Source organism: Stomoxys calcitrans, chromosome 2 (assembly GCF_963082655.1).
Source record: "Stomoxys calcitrans chromosome 2, idStoCalc2.1, whole genome shotgun sequence".
Lineage (NCBI taxonomy): Eukaryota > Metazoa > Arthropoda > Insecta > Diptera > Muscidae > Stomoxys > Stomoxys calcitrans.
The window spans coordinates 9,889,217-9,907,018 of record NC_081553.1 but is presented as its reverse complement, the minus strand read 5'-3'; the positions used below and the strand labels follow the sequence as shown (position 1 = coordinate 9,907,018).

At 36.9% G+C, this 17,802-nt stretch overlaps 1 protein-coding gene across 39 annotated transcripts in view; it reads left to right on the top strand.

Moving 5' to 3' along the window:
- LOC106083984 (calcium-activated potassium channel slowpoke) overlaps window positions 1-17,802 on the top strand; it is a 223,715-nt gene that overhangs the window by 42,300 nt on the left and 163,613 nt on the right. For 37 of the 39 annotated variants that reach the window (XM_013247410.2, XM_013247401.2, XM_013247379.2 and 34 more), the window contains exons 2-3: window positions 2,737-3,186; window positions 9,425-9,763. In XM_013247410.2, coding sequence (XP_013102864.1) covers window positions 3,151-3,186; window positions 9,425-9,763 — 375 coding nt within the window. In that variant the 5' untranslated portion in view covers window positions 2,737-3,150. The remainder of the gene's footprint in view (window positions 1-2,736; window positions 3,187-9,424; window positions 9,764-17,802) is intronic. The other 2 variants (XM_013247351.2, XM_013247445.2) reach the window with 2 other exon arrangements.

Here is a 17,802-nt window from a genome sequence, read left to right as displayed (position 1 = left end):
CGTGCCGCAGTTCCTCTTTGGAGGGTAGTTTTACATGGCAAAGCACCTCACAAATGTTGCCAGCATTAGGAGGTTTTCCCCTCCCCACCACTGAAAATTTGTTCTGATGGTCTCGCCAGGATTCGAAACCAGGCGTTCAGTGTCATAGGCGGACATGCTAACCTCTGCGCTCCGTAATACTGATATTAGCGGCAGTATACAATTATTAGGAAATCGTGTAATAAGAATGCCATGCGATGATCGTGAAAAATCATATCAAAAATCAAAAAAATCTGAATAGGTTATATTTTTGTGGCTTTGGGCCCTATTGTGAAGAATCAGCTCGAATGACGTTGTTGTTTCCGGTCAGAAATGCTTGGCCATTTACACAATTTTTTGTAGCTGTGCTATCCTTTATTTCGTCATGCTCATAACACAATAAAAGAAAGCACAAATTCGTTAAAATATCATAAAATTTATACCAACTCTTAATGATGAGTTATTCCAATTAGTTGAAGACTGTTTATTTCGATTTACACTCCAGAAATGTACCAAAAGAACATACAAGGCTAAAAAAAGTTTATATCGCTTTAGCCACTTAATTTTTTGGTTCAATATATGTGATGTATTGGTAGATCTCAGGCTGATGCACATAACAATAACGGAACACTTGGGAAGCATGAGCGCTTCCAAAATGATCTGCTGTCAACTTATTGGCTGGCGTTATTTTTCAACTTGATGAGTGCTGACCAAGTTAGCATTTACCTGTCAGAATAGGGTAAAAAAATATTGGTATTCGGCTTGTTTTTGAAAACATCACAAACCCGGAAAACGTTTTGGGTTTCTGTCACAAAAATCATAAAAAATATATTTAAAAGGGCAAACATACATTTGTGTGTATCACACATTCATCCATCTATGAATTTATTTTTAGAGAGCCACCGAATCATAATTTCTCATTCAAAAATTATGAAAGGGATTTACTATAAATAGAAATTGTTCGTGTGTCTGCTGTCATAAAATGAGGAAAATATTGAATACATAAAAAAACAAGTAAATAGGCGTTAAGTTCGGCCCGGCCGAACTTTGGATACCGACCACCTCGGGTATATATGTAAACCACCTTTCATCAAAATTCGGTGAAAAATGCATACCATGCCCCATAGCAGCCATATCGAAATATGTTCCGATTTTTACCAAATGCTAATAAGTACAAGTCAGTGTTTAATTGTATATAACGAAATATTGATCGTTTTAGTATTTATATTTAAAAATAAACCGATCTGAACCATATACGACACGGATGTCGAAAGCCTAACGTATGACACTGTGTCAAATTTCAGTGAAATCGGATTATAAATGCGCATTTTGTGGGGCCAAGGCTTTAAATCGAGATATCGATCTATATGGCAGCTCTATCCAAATCTGAAACGATCTGTGCCATATTGCAGAAGTATGTCAAGGGCTTAACTTAACTCGCTGTCTCAAGTTTTGTCGACATGGGACTATACGTGCGCCTTTTATGGGCCGTAAACCTTAAATCGAGAGATCGGTCTATATGGCAGCTACATCCAAATCTTAACCAATCTAAGCCAAATTGAAGAAGAATGTCGTAGGGCCTGACGCTACTGAAATTTGTGTCAAATTTTGGCCATATCGGACAATAAATATGGTTTTTTGGGGCGCAAGACACTAAATCGGCATATCGGTATATATGGCAGATATATCCAAATCTGGACCGATGTGAACCAAATTGAACAATGATGCCAAGGGGCCTAACACAATTTACTGTTCCAAATTTCGGCGAAATCGGACCATAAATGCGTTTTTAATGGGACCGAAACCTTAAATAGAAAGATCGGTCTATATGGCAGCTATATCCAAATCTGAACCGATCTAAGCCAAATTGAAGAAGGATGTCGAAGGACTAAACGCAACTCACTGTGTCAAATTTTGGCCAAATCGGAAAATAAATACGGTTTTTTTGGATAATAGATGTGGCTTTTATGTGCAAGGCCCTTCGACATCGTTCTTCAATTTGGCCCAAATCGATCCAGATTTGAATATAGCTGCCATGTAGACCGATCTCTCGATTTAAGGTTTTGGGCCCGTAAAAGGCTCATTTAATGTCCGAAATTTGGGACAGTAAGTAGTGTTAGGCCCTTAGACATTCTTCTTTAATTTGCTAAGACCGGTCCAGATTTTAATATAACTGCCAAAAAGACCGATATCTCGATTCAAAGTCTTGGCCCCATAAAGGGCGCATTAATAATCCGATTTCACTGAAATTTGTCACAGTGACTTATGTTAGGCTTTTCGAAATCCGTGTGATATATGGTTCAGATCGGTTTATTTTTAGATAAAGCTACTAAAAAGACCAAAATTTGGTATACACCATTGAACAATGACTTAAAAGTATTTAGTCCAAATCGGAACATATTTCGGTATAGGGTATGCATTTTCACCGGTATGCATAAGGTATGCATTTTCACCGGATTTTGACGAAAGGTGGTTTACGTAAATACCCGAGGTGGTGGGTATCCAAAGTTCGAAAAGGCCGAACTTAATGCCTTTTTACTTGTTATTCAATAGTTGCTATAAATAGTTTTCATTTGCAGCTTTGTACTAATCGCTAGCATAATAACAATAATATGTCACCTTGGGCACACTTTCTCTTACACTCGGTGTCTGACGAATTTTGAATGACTACGTCACCAATCAACCAAGCAACTGAACATAATTTGTATTTGAATGTAGAGAAACAAGAAAAACATAAAATATAAATGAAAATGCAAAATAATGAAAAATAAAATATCCCAAAAAATACTAACAAAATGTGTTTTAAAACAAAAACTTGTGATATACTGTGTTACACGAATTATTTAGTCATCACCAATGAAACAACGATGAAACGTTTTCTAATATCATTGAACCCAACAACGACAAATTAAAAAAAGCACACAAACACACACACAAAGAAAACTACTTAGAGAAAAATTGAAATATGTATGTAAAAGTAAAAAAGCAAGAAGAAAATTATCGCAATAACAACCAAAAAAACATCCTCATCATCAAAAACCAGAAGAAGAAGAAGAACAGCAACAACATAAACAACAGATTATTGATTCTGTACCGCACTTGAGATACGTTATCGCTTTGTCTCGCTGAGACATGGCGAACTTGACAGACCTTGACCAAGCGGTCGCTGTAAGTTTTCTTCAATATTTCATTTTTGTTGTTGCGTAGTCCTTAACTTGCGATTTTCTTAGACCGACACGTACACACATATTTTCTCATTTGTATGTATTGCCCTCCTTCTGCGAGCACTCTCTTTGTCTCATTTTTTCTCTGTGGCTTTGAGATGAATGAATGTTTTGATATTTACGATTGGCTAATGTTTATCTTTTTGTTTGTCATCTCGGCATTGCAGGCGAGCAAGCAAGCAGGCATGCAGGCAGGCAGACGGACAGAAAAAAAAAACATACAAACGTGCATGCATTTGGGTGTGAGAAGAGAAGGAGGCACATTTGCATTTTAAAGCAAATAAATATCAATAAATTTTCATTGGTTCAAGATCATTTGTTATTATTAGTCTCTATAAATACTAATTGCAATAATAATAAATATTCTTGCCTTTACATCGAATGTTATGAAAGTGGAAAATGTGATCGTAAATTTCCATTTGCGATACTTTTTAAGGCAATTAATTGATTTTCATTTGCTCCTTATCATAGTCGTTTAATTGGATGCTGCAAAAAAACAGAATTACACACGTAAATGATCGTTTTTTAGAAATATTCTAGTTATTCGCCTCCTTTTTATGAGGGTTAATTGTCATGTGTGTTTTTAATTGAGTTTCTTAGTGCAGTTAATATAGGCGTTCATATTAATTGAGAGACATGAAAGTTTTCTAGTCATTTTTTCTATTGCCATAAAAATCATTAAAATGATATAAACTGTTTGTTTAATAAAGGTCGGTATAAATTGTACATGATGCAATGAAACTATGTAAAGGCACAACCCAATATCGATTTGGATACAATTGACCTATATATGACATTTAAATGGGTAGAAATCGGTTTATATACTTCCGAATTCTAGAGATGTCACTGTGAAGACTTTTTTTCGATCGCTATAATAATGTCTAATTTGTGACTAAAAAAGATGCTTCGCGCGCGAATTCTTTCAACCTTCTTTCGCTTGAAAAAGAAAACAGATGCCTTTTGGAGCGATTTATTACTATTCATGAAGAATGGGTGCATTACAACATACAAAAAAAAAATTAAAAAGTCATATGTAAATCCCGACGAACCATCAAATTAGCACTGAAAACGAATATGCATGCCACCAAGGTAGTGCTCTGTATTTGGTATTGGGATATTTTGTACCATGAGCAGTTGAACTCGGGTCACATGATCACAGAAACGATCATATGCTTCAAACCGGTCAAAGACTATTTGGAAAAGTGATCACAGCTAGAAGTCGACGGTGCGAGAAATCATTTCAGTTTGAGAAATTTTAAAAATTTAATGAATTTCGCCCTAACAGGTAGAAAACTTGAAAAAATTAAAAAAATTGGTAGAGCCCGGCTGGGATTCGAACCTGGCCGCACGGAGCAACAGCGAGAGCCGCTGTCTAGAGTTCGAAGCCATCAATACAACTCATTTTGTATGCGGAAGTAGTGTAGTTGCCTCAAAAAAAAAAACGTCTGTCATTACACAAAAATACATGCATTGGGAAAAGTACAGCTAATTGACAGGGGTGTTTAGCATGGTTAGTATGGTAATTGTATCATAGATGTGTTTTCGCAATTAATACGATTCAAATACAACATACCAAAAACGAATCCCATATTGGTTGGTGAGTGTTGCTATTTTTGGCTTTCCTTTTCCATTTACAATCTCCGATCATTGAGCTCGTCTCGAAAGAAAAAGAAACACAAATTGTAAAAATGTTATAAAATTTGGGCCCTCTATGGGCTCAAGAAATAAAATCGAAAGATTTGGGAGCTATATCTAACAAGTAAGGAAGGATGCTAATCTTATTCTGCACCAATTTTGATGGACTTCGGCATAAGTGTTTTGAGGGATAATAAAACAATTCTGACCGAATTTCTGGAAAATCTATCCAAAATTGTAACGACTTCGGCTTTAAAAGTGCAAATTGAGCGATACATACATATGTATATATGGGTGCTATATCTAAACCGATTTTCAAAAAATTCTCTAGAAATATCAACAGTCACAGGTATATCCAAATAAAGTCCGATCTTGACCATACTCGATACGGATGTATAGAACTTAGCCTGCCTACACGCAAAAAAGTAAAACTTTTGGAATATTTTTCCTAAAGTCAAATTATTTTTTACGAAGGAAGTACTATTTTTATACCCTCCACCATAGGATAGGGGTATACTAATTTCATCATTCTGTTTGTAACTACTCGAAATATTTGTCTGAGACCCCATAAAATATATATATTCTTGATCGTCGTGACATTTTATATCGATCTAGCCATGTCCGTCCGTCTGTCTGTCGAAAGGACGCTAACTATTGAAGGAGTAAAGCTAGCCGCTTGAAATTTTGCACAAATACTTCTTATTAGTGTAGGTCGGCTGGTATTGTAAATGGGTCCATGTTTTGATATAGCTGCCATATAAACCGATCTTGGGCCTTGACTTCTTGAGCCTCTAGAGGGCGCAATTCTTATCCGATTATAATGAAATTTTGCACGACGTGTTTTGTTATGATATCCAACAACTGTACCATGTATGGTTCAAATCGGTCCATAACCTGATATAGCTGTCATATAAACCCATCTTGGGTCTTGACTTCTTGAGCCTCTAGAGGGCGTAATTCTTATCCTATTGGAATGAAATTTTACACGAAGTATTTTGTTATGATATCCAACAACTGTGCCATGTATGGTCAAATCGGTCTATAACCTGATATAGTTGCCGTGTAAACCGATCTGGGGATTTGACTTCTTAAGCTTCTAGAGGACGCAATTCCTATCCGATTTGGCTGAAATTTTGCATGACGTATTTTACTATGATTTTCAACAACTGTGCCAAATAGGGTTCAAAGCGGTTTATAACCTGATATAGCTCCCATATAAACCACTCTGGGATCTTGACTTCTTGAGCCTCTAGAGGTCGCAATTATTATCCGATTTGTCTGAAATTTTGTACGACGGATCCTCTCATGACAATCAACATACGTGTTTATTATGGTCTGAACCGGTCTATAGCCTGATGAAGCTCCCATATAAATCGATCTCTATTTTACTTCTTGAGCCCCCAAAGGGCGCAATTCTTATCCGAATTGGCTGACATTTTACACAGGTCTCCAACATATAATTTAATTGTGGCCCGAACCGGAACATATGTTGATATCGCTCTAATAGCAGAGCAAATTTTTTCTTTTATCCGTTTTTTTGCCTAAGAAGAGATGCCGGAAAAAGAACTGGACCAATACGATCCATGGTTCGGCCCGGCCGAACTTAGCACGCTTTTACTTGTTTTTAGTAACTGTGTAACATTTCCCTCCACAGTTCAACGTTTATCCTTAATTCAAATTGGAGTTAGATTTGAAGAAATTTCAAAAAAAAAAAATGTATGTTTACAAAACTTCTTCTATTCTATTTCTCTGAGGATCTTATTGCAAATTTATTGTTAAAAATAAAGGTTGAATGGCTAGCCCACCATGCAAAGGTGGTCAGTCTTATCTGTTGTGAAAGTAAATGAAAATGTGAGACATATGAAGAAATTACCAGAAGAGAGAAGGGGTAAGCGCCAATATGGCGCTGTCGTATCAGCTAATACATGTTAACACAATGTCGTGACACTGAGGTCTATTCAGGGTTCACTCCGCCACAGACTTCAATCTCACTGTACTAGAGCCCGCGGCCTTGAGGGCCGCCATATACACATACTGATTTCGACCCGGCACGGGATGATTATAAACACCACTTCATTTCTTTCAGCTCTGAGCTACAATTTGTTTGGTGTTCATAATCATTACGACAAGCTCAACTGAGAGCTACTGGGCGAGTCCACAGGTTGCGATTAGTGAAAGGCGGAGTAGCTGCAATTACGGAATAGCTGCAATTGCAGTCGCAGACAATCGGTGATATCGAAGGGAGAGTCTCCGTGAGAGGCGGGCGGCAACGGCTCTTGTTTAAATACTTTAATAACCAATGGCCTAACGTTGCCACGGCGATCGGTGATCGGAACGAGCTTGACGAGAATCGCTACCTCCACGTACAAATGTGGCCACAACATCAGCAACAACAACTGATTTCGAAAACTGTAAATCCCTACGCAGAATTTCTTTTGCGTCTATTGTTATGGCACATTGCTCTCCCTGAAATGTTGTGTGTGCCATAATATAGCCCCAATCCAGTCCCTGTCTACTGAAATCCTCCTCAGTCTGTCAATCGCATCCAAAGTGTCCAGAAGGGAAACTTTCACGTATTCTGTCTCCCCGTGCGGCTCAAGGCGGTGACTATCGACTCATCTCCTCTTTGTTAAATGCCCTCAATATATTCGAGAAGACCGCCAATGTGTATTCTTTCAGTTGGTGAGAGTGAGCCGATGCTTGATACAAAATGTTCTGTTGTTGTAGCTGTTGCTCGGGCGCAGTCTATTAGAGTGGTAGGCTCAGCATCGCAGAAGTTGAACTTATGTCCTGTTTGTTAAGCTTGAAGTCAAACTACCGTGTAGGTTAGGATAGGTTAGGTTGAAAAGAGGGTGCAGATATTAATCCGCCCCATGCCACTATGGACATACACCTAAGCCAGTAATTGTTGTGCGCTCTAAAAACTATAAAGTAACCTCTAAAAAGAAAATTTTAAGTTAGGAATTCCGTGCTACTTACAAAATCCTTAATTGTTTTCAATGCCACTCCCCTAAGTTGGTTCATGTCTGATATTGTGTCTCAACCTAAGTACCGGTATCTGTTGGACGCGAAAGCCGGGCAATGACAAACGTCTCATCATCTTCCTCGCATGCCCTACACATGCTATCACTTGCCGCACCGATTTTTCATAAGTGTGCTCTTAGTCCTATGTGTCCCGTTATAATACCAATAGCTATACTGACCTCCTTCTTGCTTCCTTTCAGTAATAGCCTCGTCTTCTCACGATCTGGATCTCCCCATATGATTTTCGCCATCCTATCGACATTTATACCAGGTGGCAATACTAGGGTTCGGTCTCACTCGACTTCAAGGTTCTCAGGTATCCGATCGGAAACCTCCCCCCTTCCTTCCAGGTTTCCTATCGTCGCCTCGATTATACCGCGATCGTATGAGCTGCTCCCATCCTCAATCCATTTTCCCATCGCCTTTAGTCTCATAGCCGTAGTGGCTACCTCACACTTAATCCGTATGTCAATAGGTTGGATATCTAGAATAGTCTCTACTACCGTGTAACTCAATAGTTAGCTTCAAAGGCAATACGAGCACAAAATAAAGTATTTCGATATAAAAATCGATTGACAAACAAGCTTGAAACACAACGAAAGTAAATACCCAAATCGGTCTAGATAGACAATCTAGATTAGAGTGACTATCTTTGCATTGCTTTTTTAACATCGACAATCAGGCCATTAATGTTGTGAAATGTATCATAAAATGGAATGGGAAAACTTATTTGAAGATGTACTTTGGTGATGGGGTTTGATTTCACCTTTTTTATCATTTAAATTTGTTATCACTAGAGTCCAGATTTTAATGCAAAAACGAAATTTTACCTTCTATTAATTGGAAATTACTAAGATACTATCTAGATTTTGGAAGTGCGCAAACCATTATATTTTTACAAAGTATGTTTTTATAGCAAAATATTACCGCATTTTACAAATAAAAGATGGTAAAATTTGGAAAAAAAATCTCAACAAAGAGGTGTCGAATGCGACACGCTGTTCGGACTCAGATAAAAAGGAGGCCCCATTGAGCTTAAACTTGAATGGGACAACACTCATTGATATGTGAGAAGTTTGCTTCTTTTCCCTTTTTTTGAATTTGAATTTGCAAAAGATCGATTTTGCATAAAAACCGGACTCTAGCTATTATAAAAGCCATTTCACACATCCTATCACAAGTAGCATTTGATTTGTGTTAAGATGCTCTTATTTAGACATCTGTTCAAATTGTTCATATCTCATCATATCTCATGGTAGTTTGAGTATCAAGATAGAAACTTGTGAATCGTTATTAGAAGATCAGAAACTCTCCTTTTGTCGTCTATATTGTACAATAACAAGGAACTATAATGTAAGACTCAATCTGTGTACTTGCCCAACTTGTGTCCATTCTAGTCATTCAAAGGATCCCATGATCTAAATATCATGTTTGCCAAACATTTCAAACCCCAAATTCATAAATTTACTTTTATATATTCTCTAATAATGTTTTATTTTATTTGCTCTCTTCTCAATGACCAGGGGATGTCGGGGTGTGATCAAAGCACTGTCGAATCATTGGCTGAAGATCCAACAGGTTCACCATTTGAGGTCGATGATTGTCTCAAAGTTCGAAAATACTATTGTTTCCTGCTATCCAGCATTTTCACATTTCTTGCCGGATTTCTCATCGTCCTACTATGGCGGGCATTTGCATTTATATGCTGTCGCAAGGAGCCGGAGCTGGGACCGAACGATCCCAAGCAAAAGGAGCAGAAAGCATCCAGAAACAAACAAGAGTTCGAGGGAACTTTTATGACAGAAGCAAAAGACTGGGCTGGAGAGCTTATATCGGGTCAAACAACAACCGGTCGTATATTGGTAAGTGTAAATACAATTAGACTTAAATAAAAGAAAAAAAAAAAACACCACTTTGCCTTAGGGAAGGAAAAAGTATAAGGGAGAAAACACCAAAAAAGGGGTCATAGCGTGTTAGGCCACAACAACAATGGATCTATTTGAATAATTAGTTACCTGTCTATGGACCAGAGTGACATTGTTTTGGGTTGGGGGCCTCATTTCGTATTTGCTGCAATGGCTTCCGTGTACGTTAGATGGTGGCCAGAACAATTTCGCCGTATTGGGATAACTTCATGCCATCTGGCTTTATTGGTTGCCATTAAAGTTTGTTTGCGTTTAGCTTGTTCGTCCAGCCCTCTGTTACGGAGTATTACATACAAGTATTTCCTTAAATGTGGGTTAATAGGCACTTTTGAAATATTAACATACTCGTGCTGTTTAAAGAAGAAGTGCATGTTCTAAGCCTACTGCTTATTTTTGCGATGAAATTATTCCTCTACATTTTACCTTTTTTTTTTCTACAAGGAACGTTACAACTGCAGTACACTTTATGTGGGAATTTAAAACGTTGGCTATTTCTTGCAATCCAAAGAGAAAATAAAGTGCATAAAGGGTTTGAAAAAGGTTGCATGTGGGAATGACAGAATTTCGATATACTTTTTTGTTTGCTTGTAATGTGGGCTTAAGGGTGATGACTTTTGGAATTTTTTTCTCAAAAATAATTTCCTGCAACATGAATGAATGAGCTTTAGCCTACAAATGACTTAAATGAAATCTATTTTATATAAATATTGAAAAAGCCACGAGCAAACTACTTAGAAGTAATATTTTTGTGAAAAATTTTTTTTTCTTTTTAAATCATATAAATAGAAAACTGAAAAAAGTGTCATGGCTTATAACCTTCGCGAAAGGCCACATAACCAACAAACAAAATGAGATATTGAAATCGATGCACATCTCTCGTTTTTATGTATAATTAAGTGAAGCTATCTTGTTTTGAATCGAATGTACAGTGGTGATCATATAAATAGGGACACCGTTTTTAATTTTTAAAAATTTACGTTTTATTGAAATTAAATGAAAAAATTCGCAATTTTCAATTAGTAATCCCATAAGACATGATCATGTACATTAAAAAATACTGATGATAAAGATGCTGAGTTATATAAAGAGGCAAAAAAAATTTTTAATCAAATTTTTGCTTGGACAGCTAATACGGGACACTTATGTTTTTTTAGCTTAAATTTGTGTAGCTTAAATTAGTTTATTGGGTGGTTATTAAGATTCTTAGGGCTCCGAAAACTCTAATTACTATTTGGGGGAAGGCTTGTAACTAACTTTTTTAGCGAACCTGGGAGGAATTTAACCAATGTTCTTGCACATTTTGGAATAAATCATGCTAATTTCAACTTATTCTCCTACCCAAAGCTTACGAGAGTTTTTAATGGCTTTGAACACGGTGATCTGAGAGGATCAGACTAATAAATTTATGTTTCTATTAGAAAAATAAAGGTTTAACGCCCCTGAAGACATCTTGAGCAGAGGTTAGCACGTCCGCCTATAACGCTGAACGCCTAGGTTCGAATCCTGTCAGGTACATCAGAAAAATGTTCAGCTTTGGTTATCCCCTCCTAATGCTGGCAACATTTGCGAGGTACTTTGTCATGTAAAATCTTCTCCCCAATGAGGTGTCGCTCTGCCGCACGCCGTTCGGACTCGACTATAAAAAGGAGGTCCCCTATCATTGAGCTTAAAATTTTATCGGACAGCACTCATTGATTTGCGAGAAGTTTGCCCTAGTTTCTTAAAGGGATGTTCATGGGCAAATTTGCATTTGGAGGCATGTTTTGGAGCATTGTGGTCCACAATATCGAATGAAGTTGGCATGTTGTGAACCATAAATGCTTTCATTGCTTTCTCCGTAGAGATATGGAAATGGTGATCCATACTTTAAGTATTCTTACGTTAAGGAACCACAAAATATGAAAAAGCACCCTTAAACCATTATGGGTACCCCATGTCAACTAGGTATCCACAAGGTTATCTAAAAGAAAGCTATTCGGGTGAAGGATTACTTGGTAAGCACGGAGAAGAGCACAATCGCAGAAGGACTTCAGAATGTTGGTAAGCACGGAGAAGAGCACAATCGCAGAAGGACTCCAGAATGTGTTAGATGATTTCGTCTTTGGGCAAGATTTGAAAAACAATTATGACCAATTGAAAGCAATCGAGATTGAGGAAACAGGGGGCTGAAGAGATGACATGAAGTTTCTTTTCCACTTCACTCGTGTCTTCCGTCAGATCACTGATAGGAGTAAGATCCCTTTCAGGAGCTGATCATTGGTTGAGTAGTCAATTGTTCCGCAATAACGATATTGAAGAACTATCTGTAGGAAATCGAGGCTGAAGAGATGACATAAAGTTTCTTTTCCACCTTACTCGTGTCTTCCGTCAGATCACTGATATGAGTAAGATCCCTTTTGTACCATTCTAACTCTTCTTGTGTTTATTCTGATGCCTGAAACCCGGAATAGGCTACGTAGAATCTGTTCATCCAGAATAGGTTGCGTAGAATTCTGTTTACTCAGGGGCTGATTATTGGTTGAGTAGTCAATTGTTCCGCACTAAGGATATTGAAGAACTATCTGTAGCTCTCAATGCTTGAAGTCCCACTGGAAAAAAGATGAATCTGCAATAAACATTTGTCGAAACAACCAGTGCTGTAAGCTTGCGATCAAAGTTATTGTAGGACTTATACAACTTCTGTCGCAACAAGCTCAACCTCCCACTAAAATTCATTCGCTCCAGTGACAACGTGAATATTTATCATCCTAGTGTGTTTGATGATCCTATGTAATGTTACATGTGCGTGAGGTTTTCCTTTATGTAAAATTTTACCTAATCTTAAATGAAAGCTCATCCAAATTAGAGCTGGCAAACTATCGACAATCGCAGCATATGATATTTAAGATAGTTTTAAAAATAAATAGCGATAGTATCGATACTATCGTTAATTTCCCATTACCATTTTTCAAACGAAAATGGGAAGTAAAAATCTGGAGGTCAATTTATGTATATAGAGCAATATCAATGCACAGACCAAATAAAACCAAGGTTAATAATGTCAGTTGGAAGTCATAAAAGAAATCATTGTACAAAATGTTAGCCTAATCGGATAAAAATTGAGCCCTCTATAGGCGCAATATATCTAAAGGATACATTCAATATCGGATTGATTATTTTTGTTTAGTTTTGCAAAAAATTTTACTTTTGCGATAGTATCCATCAAAAAAAAGAAAGATCGAAATTCATTCAAAATATTAAATATGGATAGTACCATCGGTATTTTGCCAGCTCTAATCCAAATATGAAACAGGGATATGAGGTTGTAAAAAATCCATCACTCTAGTGAGTATATGCAGTAGTACAGTAATATCGTCAATACAAGGATGTCTATTACGAGTATCCACATTACTAGTGAATTTTAAAGAAGATTCCACGTTGGGAACATAAAATTTTTGGAACTAAATTATTTTTTTTCTTAATTTAGTATGAGATTTTCCGTATTTTTGACTTTTCAAAGAAATTTTGAAGTTTTATTTTGGAGCTAGCCTGGCAATCAGGGATAGCGACAAATATTGCAGGATATGGATATCATAGAATTTTGTCTATGTTATCATGGATCAAAAATCGATTTCTATAAGGGATATTAAAAAACATCAATTAAACCCCATTTCGCCCAATATCCTACCGTGCATCGTCGGCTTAATGGTATCTTAGTCCATGCACCATTTTTGAGGTTATTGAGTTAGGATCAATACATTCAGAATCTTTATGAAATTTAGAATTATCTCATTTAGTTTTCGAGATAGTAAAATATTTATTTGCCAAATATGCCCCATTTTAAAAGAAAATCAACAAAGTGGCTTATGGAACGAGATAGCGTTGCACTGACGATATTTTACTGGAGAGCTAAAGTTCTCTAAAATCAATTTATCGAATCAATTGGTCAATCTCATAGGAAAACTTATGACTTTATTTCCTTCTCAAAAATTGTAGTAAACAAATTTTAAGTTCCGTCTAAAAGCTTTTGCAAATTTCTTACAAGTTCTAAAACAAGGCTAAAATGACTTGCTTTTAACGTTGTCATAAAAGTGAACAAAATCCTTAATAAAAAGTATTTCTACTTAGTCATAGTTATTTTTAAATTCTTTCGCACTTCGTTAAGTTAAGACCAAAGGTCTTACATTTTAAGTAAAATCATCATTTCAGTGATATAACTCATCAAAATCGTCATTTTGCTATTAGGAATGCGAAAACCGTCAACGTGACAATAAACCGTCACTTAATGCATCCATGTCTATTACTCATATCTAAAGTATTGTGAACCTTCTTAAATCGATAGTGATAAGTGAAGTACAAACCATGTCACATAGGGAAAATGAGGACAATTTAACTTCCATGTTTATTTAAGGTGAATTATTTCAAACAAATACTGTTAATATTTAATGGATTTGTTCCCTTTAGTTGCTGGAACGGACCAACCAATCTTCTGGCTGAAAGTTGGGATTAAAATATGGGAAATAATGCTCCAAATGGCTGTTGGCCAGGAGCACGCAATAAAGACTCGGTTATTAAATGGTGGTCCCTTATCATTGACCTTAAATTTATTTTCGACAGCACTCATTGATATGAGAGAAGTCCTTCACATATCTTAATGTGTCGTTCGTGGGCAAATTTTCAATACTTTATTGTTTTTTGGCATTCATTCCGTTTGCAACACATGGAAATGTCGATTCAACAAAATGAAGAAAGTTGACTGTCTTCTCTGAGTTCTTTTAGTGTTTTATCTCAAATTGGCGCATTATTTCTTACTCCGGCAACAGTTTCTCTTCAACAGCTCTTTTTTTTTTGAGATACAGCTTAGATTAAAATTTACGACGTGTGCCGAAATTTAATGTGAAAAAAACGAAAATGGCCCCAAAAATCCAAAATTATATTCTCAGCTATATCCGAATATGTAAAAGCATGTTCGGCTAGGACGAATCTTTGGTACCCACCACGGTAGATTCGGCGAATAATTTAACCTTATTCACACAGTTTTTGTTTAAACTTTTCTTTAACAATCAAATCGGCTATTATTTGAAGTCAAAATATCCCACCCTGCATCGTCGGAATAATGGTTCATACGCCACTTTTTGAAAAATCAACAAAGTGGCTTATGGAACTAGATCACCGTAGATCCAAAGTTCTATGAACTCAATTTATCGAATCAATTGGTCAATATCATAGAAAATCTTACGACCTTCCTTCCCCTTCAGAAATTGTAGTAAACAAACTTTAAGTCCCGTCTCAAAAGTCTTTGTAAATTTCTTGGAAATTCTAGAGCACGGCTAAAATTACTTGCGTTTATCATTGTCATAAAAGTAAACAAAATCTTAAATTAAAAAAGTATTTCTACTTTGTCATAGTTTTTTTTTAATTCTTTCGCACTTCTCCAAGTTAAAGCCAAAGGTCTTACATTTTAAGTAAAATCATCATTTCAGTGATATAACTCATCAAAAACGTCATTTTGCTATTAGGAATGCGAAAACCGTCAACGTGACAATAAACCGTCACTTAATGCATCCATGTCTATTACTCATATCTAAAGTATTGTGAACCTTCTTAAATCGATAATGATAAGTGAAGTACAAACCATGTCACATAAGGAAAATGAGGACAATTTAATTTCTATGTTTTTTTAAAGGTGAGATATTTCAAACAAATACTGTTGAAAATGGAAGCTATTTATTGGATTTGTTCCGTATAGTTGCTGAAACGGATCAACCAATCTTCTGGATCAACCAATCTTCTGGTGGGGATTGAAATATGGGAAATAATGCTCCAAATTGCTGTCGGCCAGGAGCACGTCATAGTGACACAGTTATAAAATGGTGGTTCCTTATCATTAAATTTGTTTTCGACAGCAGTCATTGTTATGACAGAAGTCCTCTACTATTCATAGAGCGTTATTCGTGGGTAAATTTTCAATGCCTTATTGTTTTCGGACATCGGAATGTCCATTGAACAAAAAGGAAAAATTTGGCTTTTTAGTTTTTTCATCTCAAATTGGCGCATTATTTCTAACACGGGTTGTTTTTGAGATATAGCTTAGAATATAATTTACGACTTTTGTCGAAAAGCGGCTTACTAATCCTAAATTATTGGGTTGCCCAAAAAGTAATTGCCGATTTTTCATATAGTCGGCGTTGACAAATTTTTTCATAGCATGTGACTCTGTAATTGCAACCCATTCCTAACCTATTCCTAAGCTATATCCCAACAAGTAAAAGCGTAATATGTTCGGCTGGGACGAACCTTGGGTACAAACCACCATGGATTTGGCAACAAGTTTAACCTTATTTACTCAGTTTGTATTTGCATTATCTTGCAACAATAAAATCTTGTATTGATTGAAACTTCTATGGTCCGTAGAAGTCATACCGCGATATAGGTTTTTAGGAGGCCTGTATCTATTTATGAACTTTTCAGTGTAGGATCGTCGCACCAAATTTCAACCAAATCGGCAAAAACAAGGCTTCTATGGTCAGCTGGCAAACTATCGATTTTCGCAACATTCGATATTTTCGATATTTCTAATAATTTATATTGATATTATCGTTTATTTTCTATCACCTATATTTAAAAATCACGGATAAGAATTGCGACAACTAAAGGCTCAAGAAGTCAAATTGGGAGATCGGGTAATGACAAAGGAAACGACAAAGGAAATGTTTCAACGTCTCAACATCTTCCCCGCATGCCCTACGCATGCTATCACTTGCCGCACCGATTTTACATAAGTGAGCTCGTAGTCCTATATGTCCCGTCATGATACCAATAGCTATACAGACCTTCATACTTCCTTTCAGTAATAGCCTCGTCTTTTCACGATCTGGATCCCCTATAGGATTTTCACCGTCCTACCGAACGTTTCGCTGTTCCACAGTATTGCATGCGCATTCGTCGCCCAAGTTTATTGACGGCAATCCTCTGGTTTTCACTACCAAATTATCTGCTCTTTCATTCCCTCTTACTACGTTATGGCTTGACACCCAAACGATGCAGATTTTGCCATCCCCAGAGAAGGCGTTAATCTCGTGAGAAGTTTGCCCTTTTGCCAATTTGCAATTTTACTGACCGTTACGCTGTTCTACAGTGTTGCATGCGCATTGGTCGCCCCAGCCCTTAATTCGGACTGCGTCGACCTGAAAGGCGGGTTAACCAAGTTTATTGACGGCAGTCCTCTGGCCTACACCGCCATATCATCTGCCCTTTCATTCCCTCTTACTACGTTGTGGCCCGGCACCCAAACGATGCGGATTTTGCCATCTTATAGAAGGCGTTAATCTCCTTCTTACACTGCAAGACTATTTGTGACCTTACTATCCTGGTTGTTATTGCTCTTTTGGCAATTTTACTATCCGTTCACATTCGATGTCCTCGCGTTAGCACCGAACTACGATAAACTACTGAAAATTTTGGATAAGTGAAACCAAGTTGATGTATTTATAGCTTTGCACTTTGTCGAGTTCTTTTCCCGGTGTCTCTTTTTTGGCAAACAAAGGAAAAGAAAGGATAAAAGAATTGCTATGCCATTGGAGTTATATCAAGTTATGGTTCGATAAGAACCATAATGGAATGAATCTTGGAGACCACAGTCATTGTGAAAATTTTCAGCAAAATCGAATAAGGATTTCGCCTTGTAGGGGCTCAAAAAGTAAAATAGAGAGATCGTGTTATAGGGAAGCTGTATTAGGTTATAGACCTATTCAGACCGTATTTGAAACGTATATTGAGGGTCACGTGAGAAGCTGTTGTGCAAAATTTCACCCAAATCAGATAATAATTGGGCCCTATAGAGTCTCAAGAAGTCAAGATCCCAGATCGCTTTATATGGCAGCTACAATATATCAGGTTATGGACCTTTGCACAGTTGTTGGAAATCATAACAAAGCACCTCATGCAAAATTTCAGCCAAACCGGATAAGAATTGCGTTCTATAGTGGCTCAAGAAG